At 44.5% G+C, this 20,711-nt stretch overlaps 1 protein-coding gene across 2 annotated transcripts in view; it reads right to left on the reverse strand.

The window, feature by feature from the left end:
- TANC1 (tetratricopeptide repeat, ankyrin repeat and coiled-coil containing 1) overlaps nt 1-20,711 on the reverse strand; it is a 773,242-nt gene that overhangs the window by 147,578 nt on the left and 604,953 nt on the right. For both annotated transcript variants that reach the window (XM_086956663.1, XM_086956662.1), the window contains exon 15: nt 9,595-9,717. In XM_086956663.1, the coding sequence (XP_086812789.1) occupies nt 9,595-9,717 (123 nt within the window). The remainder of the gene's footprint in view (nt 1-9,594; nt 9,718-20,711) is intronic.

Below are 20,711 nucleotides of genomic sequence, written 5' to 3' on the forward strand. Positions count from 1 at the left end.
TCTTAAAACCACCAACACCTCAATACTATAACACAAACTAGGGCGCAAGCCCACCCCCAGCTTGCAGCTGTGGATAACGCCTAGATCTCTCAAGGTGCACTGGTTGCCGGAGTAGATCGCACGCATTCCAGGTGACTTAGCAGATAGATACCATGCAATTAGAACTGCGTTCTTGGCCCGTATGGGCCTATCATGGGGTGAGCCAGAAGGGGGTGGTCGGAGTGTGTGTTGGGGTGTTTAATGTCTTCACTGTGTTTGTTGGATATCTGCCTGCAATAGATACATGGTACTAAGTTCGGACTAGAATATCAAGATATCATATTAGGTTACAGCTCCTATCTGGTTTGTAACCTGTGTGCATGGAGATGCTTAAGTTACTCTGCTCATCGTGGGATTAATTGTGTACCTTATTTATCAAGAATTGTGTGAGGCCTTACGCATTGAGAAAATCAATAAAGTTGTTTAAAAAAATAAATAAAAAGGAAGCATCACGCTTCTCGATGGTGGCTCCATACAGCCCCGGCAGTGACAAAGCAGAGTCGCATATAAGAGCCACCCCTGTGTGTTCATGTCAGTTTCTAATATTTACCCTTTACACTCCCTCAGATGCAGAGCGTTAACAATTGTTGGTAACGGTGTGTTGAGTACCAACTTAGGACCTTTTCAGAAGTTAAAGAGGCCACTCCAAAGAATTGGGAGGTGAAAGGGCAGAGGAATCTGCAGTTAGATAGAGTATCCACCAGCGAGAGCTTTACTGAAGGAAAGCAACTTGTTCTTCTGATGGATAATGCTAACTTCAGATTCCTCACCTTAAAATAATTATCAAAGCAAGATGAAGGATCTGGGAGTGAGATCAGACCAAAAAGTCCTGCATGACCGAGCTGGACAAGTGACCTTCATACCGGAGCTGACAATGGAGACAGTAGTGCTTCATGAACGTATACACTGATGCCCACATGTCAGCCGGAAAGATAGCAAGGATAGGCACCCTGCATGTCAACGCAGTGGTAGCAGCATTAGCCCCGGTGGAATGGGTTCTAGAGCCTTTGGGAGGCAGTTTCTTTGCCAGAGTGCCGCATATCTTAATGCAGAGGACTATCTACCTTGACAAGGCATCGCCTTCCCTTCCTTCACTTCAGAGAACCAGACAAAAAGCTAATTGTTCACTCGGTAGTCCCTGGTACGAGCAATGTAAAAGCTTGAAGCCCTCTTGTGGTGCAACCATGGGAGCTACTCCTCCTCTTCCTAATAATTTCTGGGGAAAATGTGGTGTAGGGTGCTTGCAGTTAAAGTTCCAGAAGTTTTCTCATGTGGCAAGTAGTCCTGGCCCCTTGATAAACATCTGTAAAAAAATTGCTGTCCAGAGATTTTCATTTTAGGTTTGTGTTTTTGTATCATTAGAGATGCAATTTGGCTAGGGTAAACATAGCTAAACCGGGCCGAATTTTTCTGGACGACATTTTTAAAAATAAGGGATGTGTTACGGTGATGATGTAATATTTAAGGAACCATGAAAACCGAATTACAAAATCTGAGGACTCCTTCAACAAAGAAAAATGTGCCATATGCCAAGCTAATATGAAAAGCTAACATCAACTGCGTAAGGAAATTCATGGGATTGTCTTCCACTTCTTAGCTTATATCTTCAAAGCCATCATCAATGTTTTCAGCTTCTGTTCCGAACTTAAGAACTTTAGTTTGTAACCGTTTTGCTTTGCTGATATTAAACAATGCTATAAAAAATGTTAAGACAACATCAGCCATTCTTGTTGACTCCAAGATTTGCAGAGCACTGGGCATCACAAAATTTGTCGTTAACTCCAAATTCTTAAATCTTTCGGTATGTTTCTTAAAAGGGTTTCTGCTGATTTTACTACATCCTGTGATCTTATTTTGGCAGTAAGAACTTCAGGAGTCAAATCAGTCGAGATTATTATAAGTGGCTCATTCTTAATTGACAATATGACAGAAACGTGTTCTATTTTTTCTAATTTTCTAATTTTAAAACATTTATAAAGCGCAGCGTGCACCGGACGGTTTCTTGGCGCTAGTGGAGGGTATTGGCTACAGAGACAAAGTAGGAACCAGTGGTAGAGCCGGAAAGGGAGGCTACACAGGGAAGGCCTGTTTAAAAAGAAACGTTTTTAGTTCCTTACGGAAGGATACATAATGGGTAGCCGCACGAAGGTGGTCTGGGAGGGAGTTCCAGAAAGTGGGGGCTAGGGTAGAAAAGTTGGACCCACCCCACTTTTTACGTCTGAAACGTGGGATTTGAAGGAGGGACTTGGAGGAAGAACGAAGCTCTCTGGGGGGAACGTATTCTTTTATTAATGAGGAAATAAAGGCGGGGGCAGTGCCTTGACGGGCCTGGAAAACCATGCAGGCGGTTTTAAACAGGGAACGTTCCTTGACAGGGAGCCAGTGGAGCTCCCGGAGGAGGGGTGTGGAGTGGTGGTAGCGTGGGAGACCAAAGACCAACCGGGCAGCTTGGTTTTGGACCATCTGGAGCCTCCTTAGGCTGTATGCTGGCATGCCATTGTAGAGGGCGTTGGCATAGTCCAGCCGTGATATCACTAGAGTGGCCATGATCATTTTGAGTACCTGGGGGGAAAAGAAACAAGCGACAGTGCGGATAGTTCGAAGGGTGAGGAAGCAGGAGGAGACTACAGAGCTGATTTGAGAGTGAAGGGTGAGCTGATTATTCATTTTAACCCCCAGTGTTTTGACCGTGGTAGAAGGAGTGGGGGAGGGACCAAGGGAGGAGGGCCAGAAGAGAGAGTTCCAGGGACTGGAAGAACCCCCGGTAAGAACCAACTCGGTTTTATCCGGGTTCAACTTGAGATGGTTGTGGTTCATCCAGTCCCTGATGAATGTCATGGTGTGCTGGAAGCTAGAGACAGAGAGGGGAGAGGAAGATAAGTCAAAGATGAGCTGGAGGTCATCTGCGTAATTGTACACGGTGACCTCCAGCTGCTGAAGAGCGAAAATGAGAGGAAAGATATAAAGATTGAATAATAGGGGAGACAAGGAAGAGCCCTGGGGGACACCACACGTGACGGGGAGTGGGGTGGTTGTGAAGTCTCCTAGCCGGACCGCCTGGGTGCGGTCCCTCAGGAAGGAGGAAAGCCACACCAGGGCTGATCCCTCAATTCCAGCCGCCTTGACACGGGACAGTAAGATGGTATGGTCCACCGTGTCAAATGCGGCGGAGAGGTCGAGGAGTACCAGCGCCTGGTGTTTGTTGTGATCCATACCCTTCCTGAGGTTGTCCAGGACTGATACCACGACTGATTCAGTCGAGTGCCTAGGTCGAAAGCCAGCCTGGCGGGAAGCCAGTCCCCCATTGGCCTCTACATGGGTGCTGAATACCGCGGTGACATAGCGCTCCAGCACCTTGCCCAAGTAGGGCAACAGGGAAATGGGGCGGTAATTGGCTGAGATGGATGGGTCGGCGCCAGGCTTCTTTAAAATGGGCACTATGGTGGCTGATTTGAGCGCAGGGGTCACTACTCCCTGCGCTAGGGAACTGTTAAGGAAGGTAATGGGGGGTTCAGGACAAGAGGAGTAGATTTGTTTCAGGATTCGCGCCGGACAGATGTCTGCCGGAGAACCTGACTTTACTTTGGGGAGTACCTCCAGGAATACCTCTTCAGTGAGGGGAGGGATGGAGGTAAGAAGATTTTGAATAGTGGGAGGAGAAGGATCGACAAAGGCAGACGAGGGGGGGGGGATGTTGGCCTTAATGGTAGCGATCTTGTCGAGAAAGTAAGTATTTAATTGGTTGCATAGAGGCTGGGATAGGGGAATTTGAGGTGAAGCTCTATCGGAATAGGCCAGGTCCTGCACTATACCGAAGATCTCCCTGGGTTTATTTTCAGCAGACATTATTTTTGTTGAGAAGTAAGAGGTTTTGGCGGCGAGGATTGCAGTCTTGTAATCGGCGAGTGATGTAAGATAAAGGGTTTTGAGTGAGGGACAGTAATTTTTTCTCCAGTGCCTCTCTGCCTGTCGAACGGACAGTTTTAGTTCTTTTAGATGGTCATTGAACCACCTATTCGACTCCTTGGGTCGCCGGATGGAAATGCGACGCAGGGGAGCCACTGAGTCGCAACCTCTAGCCAACCAAGCATTGATAGTGTTGGCTTGAGAGTCGGACGGAAGACCAGAGAGGGTCGGAGTTGAGTTCCGAAGGTGAGAAGTTAGTGTGGGAAAATCAACTCTGTTCCAATTCCGCGCCCAGATATTTTTGGCGTGGGGGACTTTGGATACCGGGTTGAGAGAGATGGAGAAAGAAATAAGGGCATGATCGGACCAAGGACAGGGGGAAACCGTCACTGGAGAAACTGGAAGGTTGAGGGACCAGACCTGGTCGAGTATATGACCATGAGAGTGAGTGGGGACAGAAATGTGCGACACAAAATTCAGAGAAGTAAGAGACTCAGTGAATTCTTTCGAGGCAGTGCACTCAGAAGGGTCCGAGGGCCAGTAATTGAAATCCCCTAGCACCAAGACCGATGCATAGTTGACCACCATGTTGGCCAGTAGGTCTTGAAATGCCGGCAAGAACAGAGGCAAAGACTGGGGAGGGCGGTACATTAGGAGACAGGTGATGGGGGGGGGGGGAGAAGGCGAGGGAGCGGACTGTAAGGAATTCGGTGGGAGGAATGGGGGGAGAGGGGAGGGTTTGAAAATGTAGTTCCGCCCGAGCGATTAACGCCACACCACCGCCAACCCTACCTGCCGGACGATCGGCGCGTAAGGCCACGTAGGAGGGGGGGAGGGTAGCCAAGAGAACGGGAAGGGAAGAATCACAGAACCAGGTTTCGGTCAAGAGCAGTAAGTCAGGCTTCTCAGAATCGAGCAGGACAAAGAGCTCATGATGGTGCTTGACCGCTGACCTGGTGTTAAGTAAGAGAATAGATAATGACGGAGTAGAAGGAAGAGGGTCGGGTAGGGAAGGGCATTGTGGCGGAGAGGTGGGCAGAGAGGACGGCAGTGTGGGAGTGGAAGAGGGGACAAGCCCTAGTGAGATAATGTGCCTACGGACGGAGTCTGGGAGTGGCCAATGGCCTTGGAGGGTGGTAAGCTCCTCAGATGAGTATGAGATGAAATTGGCATGGAGTCGTGCCCCTAGCCCCGTCCGGCCGCGGACGGGCGCAGACGGGCTTGCCTTAGGCGCGCTCGTCCGCTGCGCGTTCTGTAGATGCACATTTGAAATAGGAGGCCTCAAGGGCGGGAAGAGGGCGTGGCCTAGAGGTGGGCGTGGCCAGCGGCGAAGGACGCCGGTGTGAGGGGTCACGTGAGCGCTAGATCCGCTCCGTGATGCCCTAAAGTGCAAAAGTGCTTTACAGAAGTCTGAATACAGTTTTTAAAATCACCAAATCTCAGTTAAAATACAAGCAGCGTCTACTCCCGGCTATTTCGCCTCAGGAGACAACCCAACCTATCATTGTACATTTGCACCAGAAAAATCTTAATTTCATTATTATGGCTCAATACAGTTTTATCAACGTTGACCAGTATTTCTCTGATCTCACTGTGAACCCGTAGCCAGCACTCAAGATTGGCTTTAACCCCTTGACTACTCATGGCGGAACCACGCCGTCATGAGCCACGGGCGGCGTGTGCTCATAATGGCGTAGTTCTGTCATGCGGCTGCCGCTCTGCCCACGCTACATTAATTCCCCGCCTGCGCGGGTGAATTAATGAGCAGGCACGAAAAAAACTTTCACATGAAGAATTCCAATTAAAAAAGGTGTCCTCAATGAAAACTGCTGTAGATGTGGACTATATGTCACAATTACGAATGGTCAAGATTTCATCCATGGAAAACTTCAGAGGTCGTACAAACTGCTGTACACATATCTGACCATATCATGTATTGTCAAAGCCAAAGATAGCCTAAGATCATTCCGGCCACTAGCTAAACCTTTCTGGCCATGTCCCAAAAGGCATGTGTGTAGTAACCCAGCAAACAAACTGTATTTATCTACCATAGTGCTAGACTGGCAGATGGGAGCATGCACCTGCCAATACCATCAAACCTCTTGGATTCAATATCCAGAGAGGCTTGGAATTAGTTTGGATTCACTTTTTTAGTTGAAGCCTGCACAATAGGACTCTCTGGGGTGGGGTGCAAGGTGAGACAATCCTGGGTCACCAAGCATTGATCTGTGATGTCTAGCCACCTGTTTATTCATAGGAGGGCAAGAACAAGGCTTTAATCAAGTAGTAAACAAAGTATCTGTGAGGGCATCATTTAAAGGAAGTAAGGGCTTAGAGAACATTTGTTTTGGTTTTGATGAACAGCAGCTTACATTCTAGGGCCTCAGGTTCCCTCTCTACCACCACTGCAAATGAGGCGTTCTCTTACACTGGTGACCCAAGAGGCGAGTCAAACTTGGTCCACAGAGAGTTATCAAGCCCACTGTCATTCTGTGAATCAATGTGTAAGGCATCATCAGTATAAAGAGGGAGGCAAGCTATCACTATCACCATCATCAACAGCCTGGGGTGCCCCCCGCACTGGCACAGGATCACATCTAGAACTAAAAAAAACAGTGCCGCTACTGGTAGTTGTGATGTGGCAGAGAAACTGGGTTAGTGAAGCTCATTACAATCTGTTGCTCTTTTGTGATTTAATAGCCCAACATTGGCTGGGCTCATGGCGAACTTGGTTCACGATCCGATACGTGCATCAGATCATCCTCCGGCACCAGTGGCACCTTTACCAGTGTCAGGATGACAGGAACCAGTTGGGGTTTCAATTCTTTACAGAATTTTTCTTATTACAGTAACAAGAGTGGCACAATAAAGAGACACAATCCAATCCCCATAAAAGCAGGCAATGAGTAATAATTCAAACAAGGGTAAAAGAAGAACAAAACACAACATCGAGGGAGTAAAGGGAGAGGGGAAAAACGGTAGCATGCACCCGCAATGATGAGGGAGATTGGAAGGATATAACACCCAGGCAGGAAAAAAGTAAATATGAAGACCAGTGTGGATCTTGGGGCTGGAGTACAAGTTTGGTAACAGGTCTCATGGGGACAGATGTTCTTGAGGAGTGACCTACGGGCAGTAACCAGATTAGAGGCCCCTGCAGTTTTATAGCCCCGAAAGAGTGCTGAAGGGAGCCAGCAAAGCACTGAACATTTGCAACACAGACTCTTTGAAGGCCTCAATCTCCTAGAGGAGAGAATGGCCCATGAAACCCAGGGCTTGTTAGGACCAGTTGAGGAATCACTTCTGTGGTTGAAGATCTTGAAGTAAGACTAACATTGTCATGCCCTCACACAGTCTCTTTAGAGTCGGAGTGACAGGATGGGGTCCTGCTTTGTTTTCATACGTTTGCATTTGGGCTTGGGACTTCAACTTACCAAAGGACTTTGAGGACAAAGTTGAGCTGCCATGGGAGAAGTCTTATGGCCAGGACCGACTCCGGGGCCAAGACTTGGAGCGTGAGAAGGATTTACGTTAAGTTAACGACTACTTGTTTTCGGGGACATACAATTTAACCTCCCATTCTCTGACCGCCTTTGGGGGATTGAGAATGAACTTGTGACACAACTTAAGAGTCATGTCATGAGCCAAGACTCCAAATACACACCTTGTGTGGGTTGGTAACCAACATATACTTCCTACAGTCATGGCACAGCTTGAAACTTGGTTGTTTTCGGTGGGGATATCGTTCACTAGTACACTGTGAGACCATTTATAGTGAGATTATTTATAAGTCGTTGGAAAACTAACAAAAACAGGAGCGGAGCTCCGGATCAACAATGGAAGGAGCATAAAGAAAGGTACCGAGGTCAGCATGCAGTGGTGGTACTTATATGCAGCTACACTCTGTCACTTTCAGGGTGGTATGAGGCCAGCGTGGAGCCACACACACCATGCAGGAGCACTGCTTTTCATGAGAAGAATTATATATTTAATTTGATGTACCTGAAAATATTGCCTTGCCATCACCTAACAAAATGTGTCTATTTGCTATATAACTTGTTGCTGGCCTTCTCGCTTCCTGAATGGCACTCATACATCCTTGAGGTAAGTTACTGTGTTGAAACTCTTCAGTCTTCAGAAGTCTTGCTGCCAGGTTTAAATGCTTAGGTCACGAGTAATCGATACATTTTACAACTCCCATTGTTAGCAGCTGCTGAAATACAGGCCACAGTGCCCTCTCTTTTTAGGTACCTGGTCATAAGGTGTGAGTAACATGACTGAAGGGACCAAAGTTGTGCTATGATTATTCATGTAATCTGTGAAACAGTGCACTAGATGAGAGTTTTGAGCGATACAGGAAAAAAAGAATAAGTAAATATCCCTTACCAATTCAGTGACATTCATCCACATGATACTATTCATGTTGGTATCTCAAGGTAAAGCTTTATCATTTACCACTGTTGTATTGATTCAAATACATCTATGCTTGGTGGGCTCCGTGTTATAAAAATGTGTGACAACATTTAGATCCAATTCCCATTAATGTGAAATGCCAGTTAGTGCTTTACGTCTCGGCCTTCCACCATTTGGTTTCCAAAGTGGGAAAATGCCACCAGTAAAATGTGTTGGTGAATTGACCAGTACCAAATGCCCTGCAAGAACACTGAAAGCATGCAGAACTGTGTTCTTCTCTCCTTGTTTATGTAAAACATTGTTGTGTTGTCTGTATGGCTCTGCACTACATTGCATTGTATTTGAGCCCTATAGATGGATATGCTGGATTACTTTGTTGAATGACCACTGACCTACCTCCAAACCCTGTGTGTGAGGCACTTGTTTTAATAGTTACTGGAGGGACTGGTTGTTTGTCTTTTTTGCTATGCTGTTGTCTATTCACCATTTTAGCTATTTTTCTACTTTACTTTTAGCAAACTCTAGGCCCTTCCAGTTCCCAGTGTTTGAGACATTTTGGTTTGCCAACCATCCCTGCAGAGATTTTCTATCTTGCTTGTGAAATTGCCCTTTTAGGAGAAGATGAGAGAAAAGGCACATGGAGGATTTATTGTGTAAACTGTCAAATGTAGGCCAGGTAGGTGGCAGACACATTCTTTACTCAGCAAAGGCTTCTAGAAAATTAGCTTTACAGTGATCGCTCAACTGCAAAGTTGAACGTAATAATGAATCATCTGATAAAAGGTTGATGGCTCTCCAAGGGAAAATTACTAACCTGTATTCTCCTTCCAGAGCAGATAATTCTCAAAATAATAACCTATTTGATGTCTTGTTGAAACGTGTTAAGCTTAGTTAAACTCCCACAGTTATGGCACAAGATACCTCTTACCTGAGCTTCATCTCAAACCGACATATATATTTGTCAAAAGAGCAGACCCCTGATATTAACCTGGTTGCTAAAAAGGGTCATTCTTTACAATATTTTTTATATGACTATGTTTGGATTTTGAGTTTAGGGAATTTGAGGCTCTTCCAAAATAATAACTGATAAAACTAAAGATAATTTGACCGCCATACTGTTTGTGTAATCTTGAGTGAAAAGATAACTATTTCTCACTGAATTGATAAGTAACTACATGAAAAGACCATATGGGAACATCTTTAAACAAGCAAAAATCTACATTTGTCACATTTTACCTTCACATTAGGAGTATAAAGGTTACGAAGAGAGGCTAAGGCAGCAGACAAGCCATCTGTACTGTATCCAATCCACAGAGCCTGAAGGACGCTGGAAGGGAGTCCACTTTTTTTGCTAAAACCCTTGGAGAAAAAAGACCGGGCAGATGTAGTAAATATGCTGATTCACAATTCTTTCGCGAGATTTAAAATTTTAAATATTGGTAACTGCATATTTTACAGAAAACAAATTTGTCAATAGGTTGTTCCATGTGCCATTTTTGCTGATGACAAAAAAGGCTCATAACAATCATATCACACACAGCATATAAAGAGGAAAATCTCATTTACTGTGAATAATTCATGTAAAATGACACACTGGCACAACTATTCCAATGAGACTGTATTCATTCAATATTGTTTACTATAATTTTATCACATTTGGGTGCTCTTCAAAACCTACCATAATAATCTGTCAAAAGCTTTTTCTTTGGAATCAAACAAGACAACACCTATACTTTAAACTCAGCGAATGCAAACCTGAACATCTGTGAAATTTGACAGATATGGTATGCATCACACACCATAACTATTGCCGCCCACCATGCTTTACTCTTGGCAGCTAGCATTTTGTTCTGTGCCATTGCCAAAGCAGTGTATTGGCAACGTCTGTCGGGGTGAGTTATGTTGTGGGTTGCATACTCAAACTGGAGAATTTCAGGGGCTTTCCAGGCTTTCATTTACTGAAAAATAACTAACCTTTCTTTAACCATGATTTTTTTCAGTGAATTTCTATGGTTTTGTTGTTTATGAAGCACTTCATTGATCAATAGGAGTAGAGCAAAGAGTTGCAGCAATGTGTTTTTTAAATTTTTACTTCTGCAATTGAGAACAGGTAACAAGAGACATAAAGAAAAGGGAGAATAGACAACAATGTTTAAGGCATTAGGGATTAAAATGGTAATGCAGAGCAGAAAATAGTAACGGTGAGGAGGCAAATGAAAAAGAGGTCAATAATAGAATGACATTGGAAGGACAGGTCAAAAAACCAGAAGTGACAGGTAATAAGAGGAGAAACAAAGGGCACCGTGATCTGCGAAAGCAAAATAACGAACCAAGAAGGGTGATCTCATGCAAGTTAAGCATGAAAAGATGAGATGTTGCATGGTAAAGGGATCAAAAGAAATCCCAGCTGTAATAGAAAATAGGATAGTATTCCAGTCTATAGTTTAAGCAATTTAACCTGGCAATACAAACCCAATTTTGGAAGCATTGCACTGGTCAGGCTGAATAGGATACAAGCCCTACATGCCACAGTGCCATAGTTATCTGCTAGTCTATATATATAAAAACGAAAGTATGTATGTCTGTCTGTTTTGTCCTATATGCATTACTACACCATTCATCCGATCGCCATGAAACTTTGGGAAGTTGTTGAGTACACTCCAGCGAAGGTTTTGGTCAGTTTATTGTTTTTTAAATCGGCCCCCCAGGGCCCTCATAATCTTTCGAATACTGAAATAGACAGCGAATGTGCGAGCATTGTCGACAGGTATGACCCCCAAACGGAAATCGATTGGTCACTCTACATCAGAAGCACGAAAGAAAAAGGCATTACGAGCTTCAGAAACAGACGAGCAACAGGAAGCAAGATTAGAAGCTGTTCGAATACAAACTGCTCAATCCCGTAATTCTCAAACGAACGAGCAACGAGAATCAAGATTGGAAGCCGATCAAGCGCACACTGCTCAAGCTTGTTCTTCTCAAACGAACAAGCAACCAGAATCAAGATTGGAAGCCAATCGGGGACGCACTGCTCAAGCCACACTTAGAAATGTTTTCAAAAATAAAATGAATACGTTTCAATAACAATGACACAATGGAAATTTAATGTTATCATAACGAGTTTCCTTGAATTTCCCTGTCTTCTGATATTGCAGCAACGCGCAACGGGTACGCTAGTTAAAAATAAAATGAACTTATTTTAGGGCTGCTAAGAAAGAAAGCAGTAAGTTGGATCCATATATCTTGTCAGCGAAGTAAAGTCATACTTTTTCGATTATGCTACTTGCGATACAAATATTGCCCCTAAACATCAGTCTATTAATTTTCACATTGAAGTATTCGTTATGAAGTACTAACATTTCTAACAGAGCAAGCTAGGTACTATTCAACTGTACATGTGTGTTCTTTAGGTAAAGCCTACGAGACAGCACACCTGTGTGGTTGCAAAAGACCTATAGTGGGATTACCAAAGGCATGAAGGCGTTTGGAGCTCGCCCCCTTTGGCTGGCTTTACCGTCACTCCTATTGCTTCTTATTCGTATCCCAGCTTGTCAATTCTTTCTTTGTCCCTCCCATTGACCTAGCTTCTTTATAATCTCTATTAATTAACTGGCTTCTATGCTTCGATAATTGTTTTTAAGCACTACTATTCATCAGAGTACATGTTCCAACTGTCTCGTTCATGTATTTCTCTCCCCCAGCACTCCGTTTTGCTCTCTATCATTTGTGTGCTTATCCCAGCCCCATCACTGTTGTGCTTGCTCTCGTGTCCCCTCGTTGCTTTCTCACCCATGTACTTATCCCACCCACTCCACGTTGCTGTTGCGCCGATTGATTCTCCGTCCCACTTCCACTCTCTATGTTGATTCCATCCCCCTCTGTCGACTGCTGCTTCTCTCCACTCATGCCCTTGGTGTTGCTCCTCCTTTTCCGCACCCTCCATGTTGCTTTTACCACTTAAAAAAAATGCTTCATGCATCTTTTTATTTGCTGATCCAACAAGGGTGCCCCATGTTCTATGCGCAGTCTTTCATGGTGCGCACACCTGCATAATGACTTGTACCCTGTAGTAGCATTTCTTCCTTATTTAGCCATGCTTCACAGCATCAGGATGCTGGACAGCATGGCTAAAAACTATTGAAAAAGCCAATAGGTATTAAAGGAGAGACTTATTAGCTTTGCCAGTGCTTGTTTTAACAGCTGTCAAACACCCGCTGATGCCAAGCAGAGCTGTCAAACACCCTCTGATGCCAAGCAGTAGACTCAAAAAATATTTACAGAGGGCAGACGATGGTCCATACTCCTGAATACTGCCACCTGTGTCATTGAGTGCAATTAACAGTGTGGGCCTGATTCAAAGGTAACATGCACTTTTGAGTAAGTTTACATTTTTGAGTAAGTTTACTATGTTTTGGCGTTCCCAAACTGTGCTTTTGTAGTAACTAACAATTTTTTTTAAAGTGGAGTACTACATATGACCAACCGCTGATACTGTAACACTCTCCCGTAGAAAATAATGAATGCAGGGACTTGCTACAAAAGTGCAGTTTGTGAATGTGGAAAAATAGTACACTAACTCAAAAGTGTCAATTACAGCAAAAGTGCAGTTTGTGAATAGCACTTAGTAGTAATTTTTGTAGCACTACATAATCAGGACCTGGGTGCATCCACTGCCCTCACTCTTGTTGAAAATATACCATGGAAGGATAAAATAACTCTCCACAGATAATCCAAAAATGGGGAGTGTAGGTGTGTATGTCAATCTGCAAGAGGACACATGCTTCTCTAAGAAATAGTGCAAATATTGCAATCCTTTTCTTTTTTGGAGTTTTATATAGTGCGAACTTGACCCAAAGGTATCAGAGCCCTATACATGAGCCTCGGTTGCGTTATAGACGGTCACATTCATTTTTGTTAGGCACGGGGAGATTAAACAGTTTGCCCAGAATAACAGGATGATGAGCGTTCCTGCCGATACTCGAACACGGTTCCCCAACTTCGAGGTCGACAGCAGTAGCCGTTAGGCCGTCCCCGCCAAAATGCTTTCTCGCTCCCTTCAAAACTTTGACATATACCCTTTGTACTATAACCTATGATGGTCACACTCAAATACAGACATGACTACTCTCCTAAAAGATTGTACAAGACCAAACATTACCATTTACAGTATGCAAATTCATAACAGTCTAGGCAATATGCTGACAAAGGTGTGAAAGGAACCACACTACATATCTCTTGACCCACACTACCCACAACATAACAACATCAGCCAGGACTGGTGGAGTTAATATTAAAGTCTTCAGATAGCTGCTAACTGGCTATTTTGTAACACAATTATATGAACAATTGTCAAATGAAATCAAAACAACCTCTTCCTATTTGAGGGCCACACCTAATATCTTCTTTTCAGGTTAAGCAGTAGCAGTGTCCATCTGTGTTGAAGGCAATGACAGAAATGGTGAGGCAGAGAAAAAGTGCTTGCAAGTGAACGGCCCGACTGATCTGAAATTCTACGCCTGCATTAAGTAAAAAGGACGCTTTAGAATGAACAGTAACCATTCTCTATTTCCATTTGAAAACTGTGTAAGGCGAGTCTGCTGGATAATGACTGAAGCGCGCAGATCTGGGAGCTGAGCTAATAGCCACTAAGAAGCCATTAACCTTGATAACTTTATATGACAGGAACAGATTGTTTGAAAACCCAGTCCCATCAGGAAAGATAAAACCAGATTGATTTTTGAGTGGAACTGGACAAAAGAAGTAAGAGAAAACATTCTTCAGTTCTCATAACTGCCTGAACAGTCAAGGCAAATTAAAATAAGCACTGGCAAACCCAAAAGGTCTTGCCCTGGCAAGTGCGCATTTTTTAATATAATTTTGTTTTTCCTCAAGCACATGCAAGCGAAATTAAAAGTTAACAAAATAGCAAACAATAAAGAAATGAAAGGACAAAACCTGATGAGATGCACTAGTTTTTGTGCATATGTGATTAAGTGACATGTCATTCATTCACAGTGTAAGACAACAGATGGCTGAAGTGGGCTGATCCATTGCCCCAGTCTGTCTGCAATAGTGGGAGGATGCACAACGTGAATGAGAGTTGCACTGTATGGATATATATTTTTATATGCATCTTTATTATGCATTTTCTAACACACGAAGCAGCAAAATAGCTAATGCAGTCTCTGGGCCAGACCAAAAAAGCAACTGGCTGCCAGGTACAACTTTTATCACTGCCATCTAGTAAATAAACCATTAATTTGTGGCCATCTATATGGGTAAACCAATTCATTTCCCTAAATGTTGTTCAATTTTGGCATTTTGTATCTAAGTGCTGGTAGTTTCAATGTTCTACAATATTATTTTCAACAACTGATTAACTGGTTAGTCATGAGCTGTATCCTCTGGCTCCATTAATGACGCCCTTGCTTAGCCAAGAGTAATACAAAATAAAATACATTGCCCTATTTACAGAAGGGAAGCAATATGGTTTTATATTCTGCCTCCCTAGTGGAAAGATGTGCCAGATTTTCAACTCTTAGGTGTTATTTTTGTGTACACGAGTACAGGTTCATACTGTCAAGACAGTTGTGCAGAAATGTGCATCAGCAGGACCGTGTGATTTAGGGTAGGATGTACATACAGTCAGTTTCCACATATTTCCTCAATCAGGATGTTAGAGGCCTCAGCACGAAGGACTGGGTGCAAAGGCGCAAGGTAAGTCATCTTTGAGGTGCTGGAATCCTGAGTCAGGATGTTCCTGACTCCTTAACTGAACCTTTATGTCAAAATGTTTGCCAACTAGAACTGCAGCAATAATTCTAATGTCAGGATCACCAGGGTTGTGGCTGAGATTAAGTGTTTCCACCTGGCATGAGCTAGTTACATTGCCCACAATGAGTTCTGCATCGCTGTACAGTGCAGTGGATCAAGGACAGCCATCTTGCTTCATGTTGTTGGGGCACAATCTTTCCCGTCCTGTGACTTCCTTTAACACATGCCCATAGCGGATGTAGAGTGCGTTACAAAGAAGAAGGCAGACATACAATATTCATTACAAGACACAATGTGATAGGATGAACATGTAATAACAATCTACAGGCAGACGATATCTGTGTAAACAGTATGGTCCTCCTCACATAACCTAGCTAGAGCGTAGAGAGTGATACAAATTAATGCTAACAAGTGAGTTTGTAAATCTGTTTTTTTACAGTGCTTTGCCACTGCTGGGAGCCAGTTCGGGGATCTCAGAACTGAAGAGATGAGATTCCTCTCTTCCGTGTTAGGAGTACGTCTGTCTAGTGCATTCATGAAAGCTTTTAGAGCTTTAAGCCTTCATTTGGGGTCCCTGTGAGCAAAGCATTTCTGTAGTAAAGCCTAGAAGGACCGAACTACTCTACTGTGGTTGCAAAGTCTTTTGCTGGGACAATGATTTTAGTTTGCACAAAGTGCGTAGTTGCCATTGTGCATTTTTGCCTTTCGCCATGGACATCAATCAGAGGTTGACAGAGATGAAAAAAGCACAAAACTGAGTTGCTCTGCGTAAGCTCACAGGCTAACTTTAGTAAATATACTCTAAAAACTACAACTCCCAGTCGCCTAAGCATGTCCAATAAAAGCCCAGGTCTGGCAACATGGAGTTCTAATAATATGGAGGGAGGAGTTAACGCCAAGCATGGAGTCATGAAAGCGAAGTCACTGACAATTTGACTGCACTGCGAGGATGGCTGGGCCCTCAGGCAGTTCAGCAGGGGAAAGCTGAGACAGGCGGCCAGGCTTGTTTGCTTATGACACTTACTCTCAGACAGCGAGTCCAGGTACGTCCGTCCACCGGTCTGAGCAGCACCGCTGTCCAGTACACAGTGACTCATGGCTGCACCAGACCACCACTCTCTCGCAGCGGCCTTATGGGTGAGGTCCAGTGCAAATCTTATTCGTAATGCGCTGGCCGGCGAGCCGCGCTGCACATTGCGAGGTAAGCTGTAGCTAAGGGCTCCCGGATGGTTTAGCTGCAAATGTGGCACCGCCCATGCTCTAGTTAGGCTGTGTTGATTGAGCAAAGTAAACCCTGGCTGAGCCTCAGTCTCCATGTGACTGGGTGAGCTCAGTAACTTTGCCGCTCCGCGGGGTGTCGGGTGTTTGAAACAATGTAGCCAGCCTGGAAACAGCAAGCTGTCTGAGCCAGCACCCAAGCCTGCCACAGCAACATGCACTGCCTGTAATACTAAATTGTCAATGGTACTTAAGTAGCGCTCGGGCTGCTTGAAAATGCTGAGGAGGCGCTATAATGTGTGACAATTAGTGATGCGTTCCACCACCTGATGAGTGGTACTTGGTGGAGCTGTAGTTCCAACATTTTGCATCCTGCCTGTCATTTTGCAGTGCAACATTTATACTGATAGGTCACATTGTTAAATGCCCATTTGAAAAGGGTTGCACCATGTGTCGTTCCATGCAGAGATGTTGTTCCCAAAGATGAGGACTTCCGTCTTTGGCTTGAGACAGTTGTCTTTCATCCAGTTGGAGACTTTCAACATACATCTGTGGAAATTAGTTCTGGTGGTGGTGGAGGCGTCTTCTGACAGCGAGATAAGCTGGGTGCCGTTGGCGTAGGAGATGATGTTGAGTCTGTGTGATCGGACGGTGCTGGTCAGGAGAGTCATGTATGTGTGGAAGAGGGAGGGGCTGAGGGACGATCCTTGGGAGGGACCGTAGATCTTCTTGGGTTCGGAGGTGAACAGTGGGAGACTAATTCTCTGGGTTCTTCCGGTGAGGTATGAGGAGATACATTTGAGGGAGTCTCCCTTGATTCCGATGTGTTGGAGTCTGCTTATCAGGATGTAATGGGAGATGCTGTTGAAGGCAGCTGACAGGTCCAGGAAGATAAAGGCTGCCACTCTGCTTCGGTCCAGGAGGGCCCTGATGTCATCGGCGGCTGCGATCAGGGCTGCCTCGGTGTTGTGGTTTGCTCAGAATCCAGACTGATATTGATCCAGGAAGTTGTTGCATTCGAGGTGTACGGTGAGTTGCCTGTTGATTGCCTTCTTGAAAACCCTCGCTGGGAAGGGGAGTAGGGAGATGGGCCAATAGCTCATCGGTTCTGCTAGGTTGGTGGATGGTTTCTTCAGGAGGGGCCTCACTTCCACGTGTTTCAGTCCTGAGGGAAGGAGGCAGAGGTGATGGAGGTGTTTAGGACTTTATTGAGGCCGTCGCCAATCGTCTTTCTCCCGAGGTTGAAGACGTGGTGGGGACAGGGGTCCGTGGGTGCACCTGTGCGAGGGTCCCAGTGGGTGATCAGAAGTTCAGGGTTTGTGTTTGTGGGTGTGAGCAGGCTGATGCTGTGGGTGGCAGTGGTTTGGGGTTTGAAGTTATCATAGATGGCAGAGATCTTGCTGTGGGAGAAGTTCGCCAAGGTGTCACAATTCTTGGGAAGGGTGATGCTGTTGTTGTTGCTGCGGGGTTGGAGAACTCCTTCACAATGGTGAATGGCTCCTTGCTACGGTTAGAGCTGTTTCTACTTGGTCTGCTAGGGCGCTCTTCTTTGTTTTTTTCAGGTGCTGGTGATAGTGGTTGAGTGCTGTCTTGAAGGTTGAGTTGTCTGTTGCATCTTTAATTGAGCGCCACTTCGTCTCTAGTTTCCGGCAGTTGCGTTTGGAGAATTTTAACTCCACAGTGAACAAGCTGGCTCTTCTGGATGGTTCTATGGATCTGACTGGCTTATCAGGGTGATTGCGTTCCTTGCAGCATGTTCTGGTTTGGATGTTATATCTGGGAGGTGTGAGTTGAGAGTCTTGTTCTATCGATTTTCTGATATCTTTTCCCAGTTTCTGTGCATGGAGTTTAGGGCCAAATTGCCAATGTTGGTAGGTCCTGATTTGGTGACGTGGATGCTGTAATGATCGGTCCATGTGAGCTGGGAGTATGGTTGTACTTGACTCTGTCGCTGCACTTGAAAACAGGGTCACGTGTGTGTCCTGTAATGTGGGTGGGGCAGTGACAAGTTGCTTGAGGGTGATGTTACTCATGCTTTCTAGGAGGTCGGTTGTGTTGGTGTCGTCAAGGTGGAAGTTAAGATCTCCTGAGAAGATGTGGGGCTTGGAGTCAATGGCAATCTGGGCGATGAGGTCAGGGATAGCTTTGCAGAAGCTTGGGCTTGGTCTCAGTGGTCTGTAGGCGAGGATACCTCTGATTGTGCTTTTTCCGTCTGTGTGGAGTTGAAAGTTGATATGCTCCATTGTCGCAGTTGATTCTTCTGAGGAGGTCATGCAGTGGACGATATCCTTGTAGATGATTGCATTTTCACCTCTGCGTTTGTTGGTTGGTTCCCGGTCTTTTTTTATTGTAGCCTTCGGGGGTACCGAAGCGATGTCTGGCCCAGAGGTGGCTTCAGCCAGTTCTCTGGGAGAAAGATGATGTCCAGGGTGAGATCGTGTCCCAGGTGTCTGTGGCATGTTTGCAGAGCGATCGTGTTTTGCGTAGGATGCACTGTAGTTCTACTGCGGCGGTCACAGCCAGCGAGGTGGATGCAGTTGGAGTTTGCGGTGTCTCCGGGTTGTTGTTTGCTCTGGTATTGCAGGAGAAAATGCAGTTGTGACAGGTGAAATGTCCTACCGTTGATCGTGGAGATGCGATTCAGCAGTTGTTGCTGTGTCTGTGGTCCAGGGCTCAGAGTTCTGCAGTGGAATATCGGTGGGAGGCAGGAGAGGCGCAGATGGGTTGCCTTTGGATTGGTTTTGATGCGCCTGCTGCGCAGACACACTATGACCTCCATGAAGTAGGTCCTGGGAGGTGGGAAGAGTCGCCGGCAGCGGGATAAAAAAACTGAAGGAAGCGAGTGAGTGGCACTGGGAGCAAAAAACTGAAATTCCAGGAACAAACAATCCAAAAACTAACAAAATGAGGCAGCAATCACTGGCAGCAGGGGAGCAGACACAAGAACCTGCTCTCATCCCAAGATCCATCAGTTCCGTCTTCCTGTCAATGTTGTTGTAAAATCCTTTGTTTGCTGTCTTACTGTTGGAATTTCACAGCATAACAGATTTCGTCCATTTGAAACTGTTGTAAATTAAGTTATCGAAGACAACAATATCATACATGTGAATTACTTTCCTTTATTGCCTCAGTTTTTTCTTTTCTCCCCTTCTGCCTTTGACTCTTTCCTTCTTTCTTGCTTTGTTACATTCATTCTTTCCTTTCATTGTATACTTCTTTCTTTTGTTTCCTTTATTTTATTTCTTCTTCCTTTCATTCTTGCTTTCCTTTTTCTTCCATTCATTCCTTCCTTATTTTTTGCTTTACTTTTTCTTTCATTCCTTCTTTGCGGATTTCCTTTTTTCTTTCATTTCTTCTTTCTTGCTTTTTTTCCGGAATTTTTTCCACCTTTGCCGTCATTTTTTGCTTCTTTCTTAATTTAATTCCTTCTTTTTTGCATTAATTCCTCCTTTCTTGCTTCACTTCCTTTCCTTTTTTCCTTGCTTTCTTTTTCCCTAAGCCTTTCTTTTTCTATTTCTTTCTTTCGTGCTTTGTTGTTCCATCCTTTTCTTTGTCGGTCTATACTTTTATTGTTTTGCCTTCCTTCTTTCTTTCCCTTCTAACGTTCTTTGTTTTTCTAGCGTTTTTCTTCCCTTCTGGCCTTCTTTCTTTCTTAAAGGGAAGAGGCGTTCTGCCAATGGTACAACAATTGCCTTTTTAAGGTCTGTGTTAGCCAAGACTGTTTAATAAAATTATGTATGTGACATAGCTACTCAGAAGTGCTTATAGCCACACTTCATCCATTTGCCTGTGGTTGTGTCATTTTTCTCCACCCCACTCAAGCATACACCATGGGGCAACGCACACAAAGTAGCTACCTTCAGTGAAGGTATGGTAACGTGTGCTTTTTGAGACTCATAAACATTTTTCCTTTTAATCAAGTTTTTCTTTTTATGTTAGACAGACAGACTCCTGCCAGCTTCCCAACTTTGCAAAAGCCATGACAAACCAAACAAGAATTGCCAAAAGGCTGGCAGACGACACCAATCCTGAAGGCTTTGCAAATATTTGTTTCAAATAGGGACTTGTCCACTGACAACTGAAAGTGTAGTACTGGAGTATACTGTACTGAATTGAGGTCTTTAGACACTGAAAGATTTGTCGTGTTTATTTGATGTTGCCCTGTGAAATATGGGTTTTAATGTCACCCCATTTTGTGCAAAACAAAAGCTTGCCTATATTTTTTCATGAACAAATAAGCAATTTTTAACGGTTCTTAATGTATTCAAGTTTAGGAATTTTTCAATGTACATATACATGTGGGTGTTTTTATTAATCAAACGTCAGTGGTTTGGAAACCCACATTTCAATGAGAAATGAAA

Source organism: Lissotriton vulgaris, chromosome 2_1, assembly GCF_964263255.1.
Source record: "Lissotriton vulgaris chromosome 2_1, aLisVul1.2, whole genome shotgun sequence".
NCBI classification, from domain to species: domain Eukaryota; kingdom Metazoa; phylum Chordata; class Amphibia; order Caudata; family Salamandridae; genus Lissotriton; species Lissotriton vulgaris.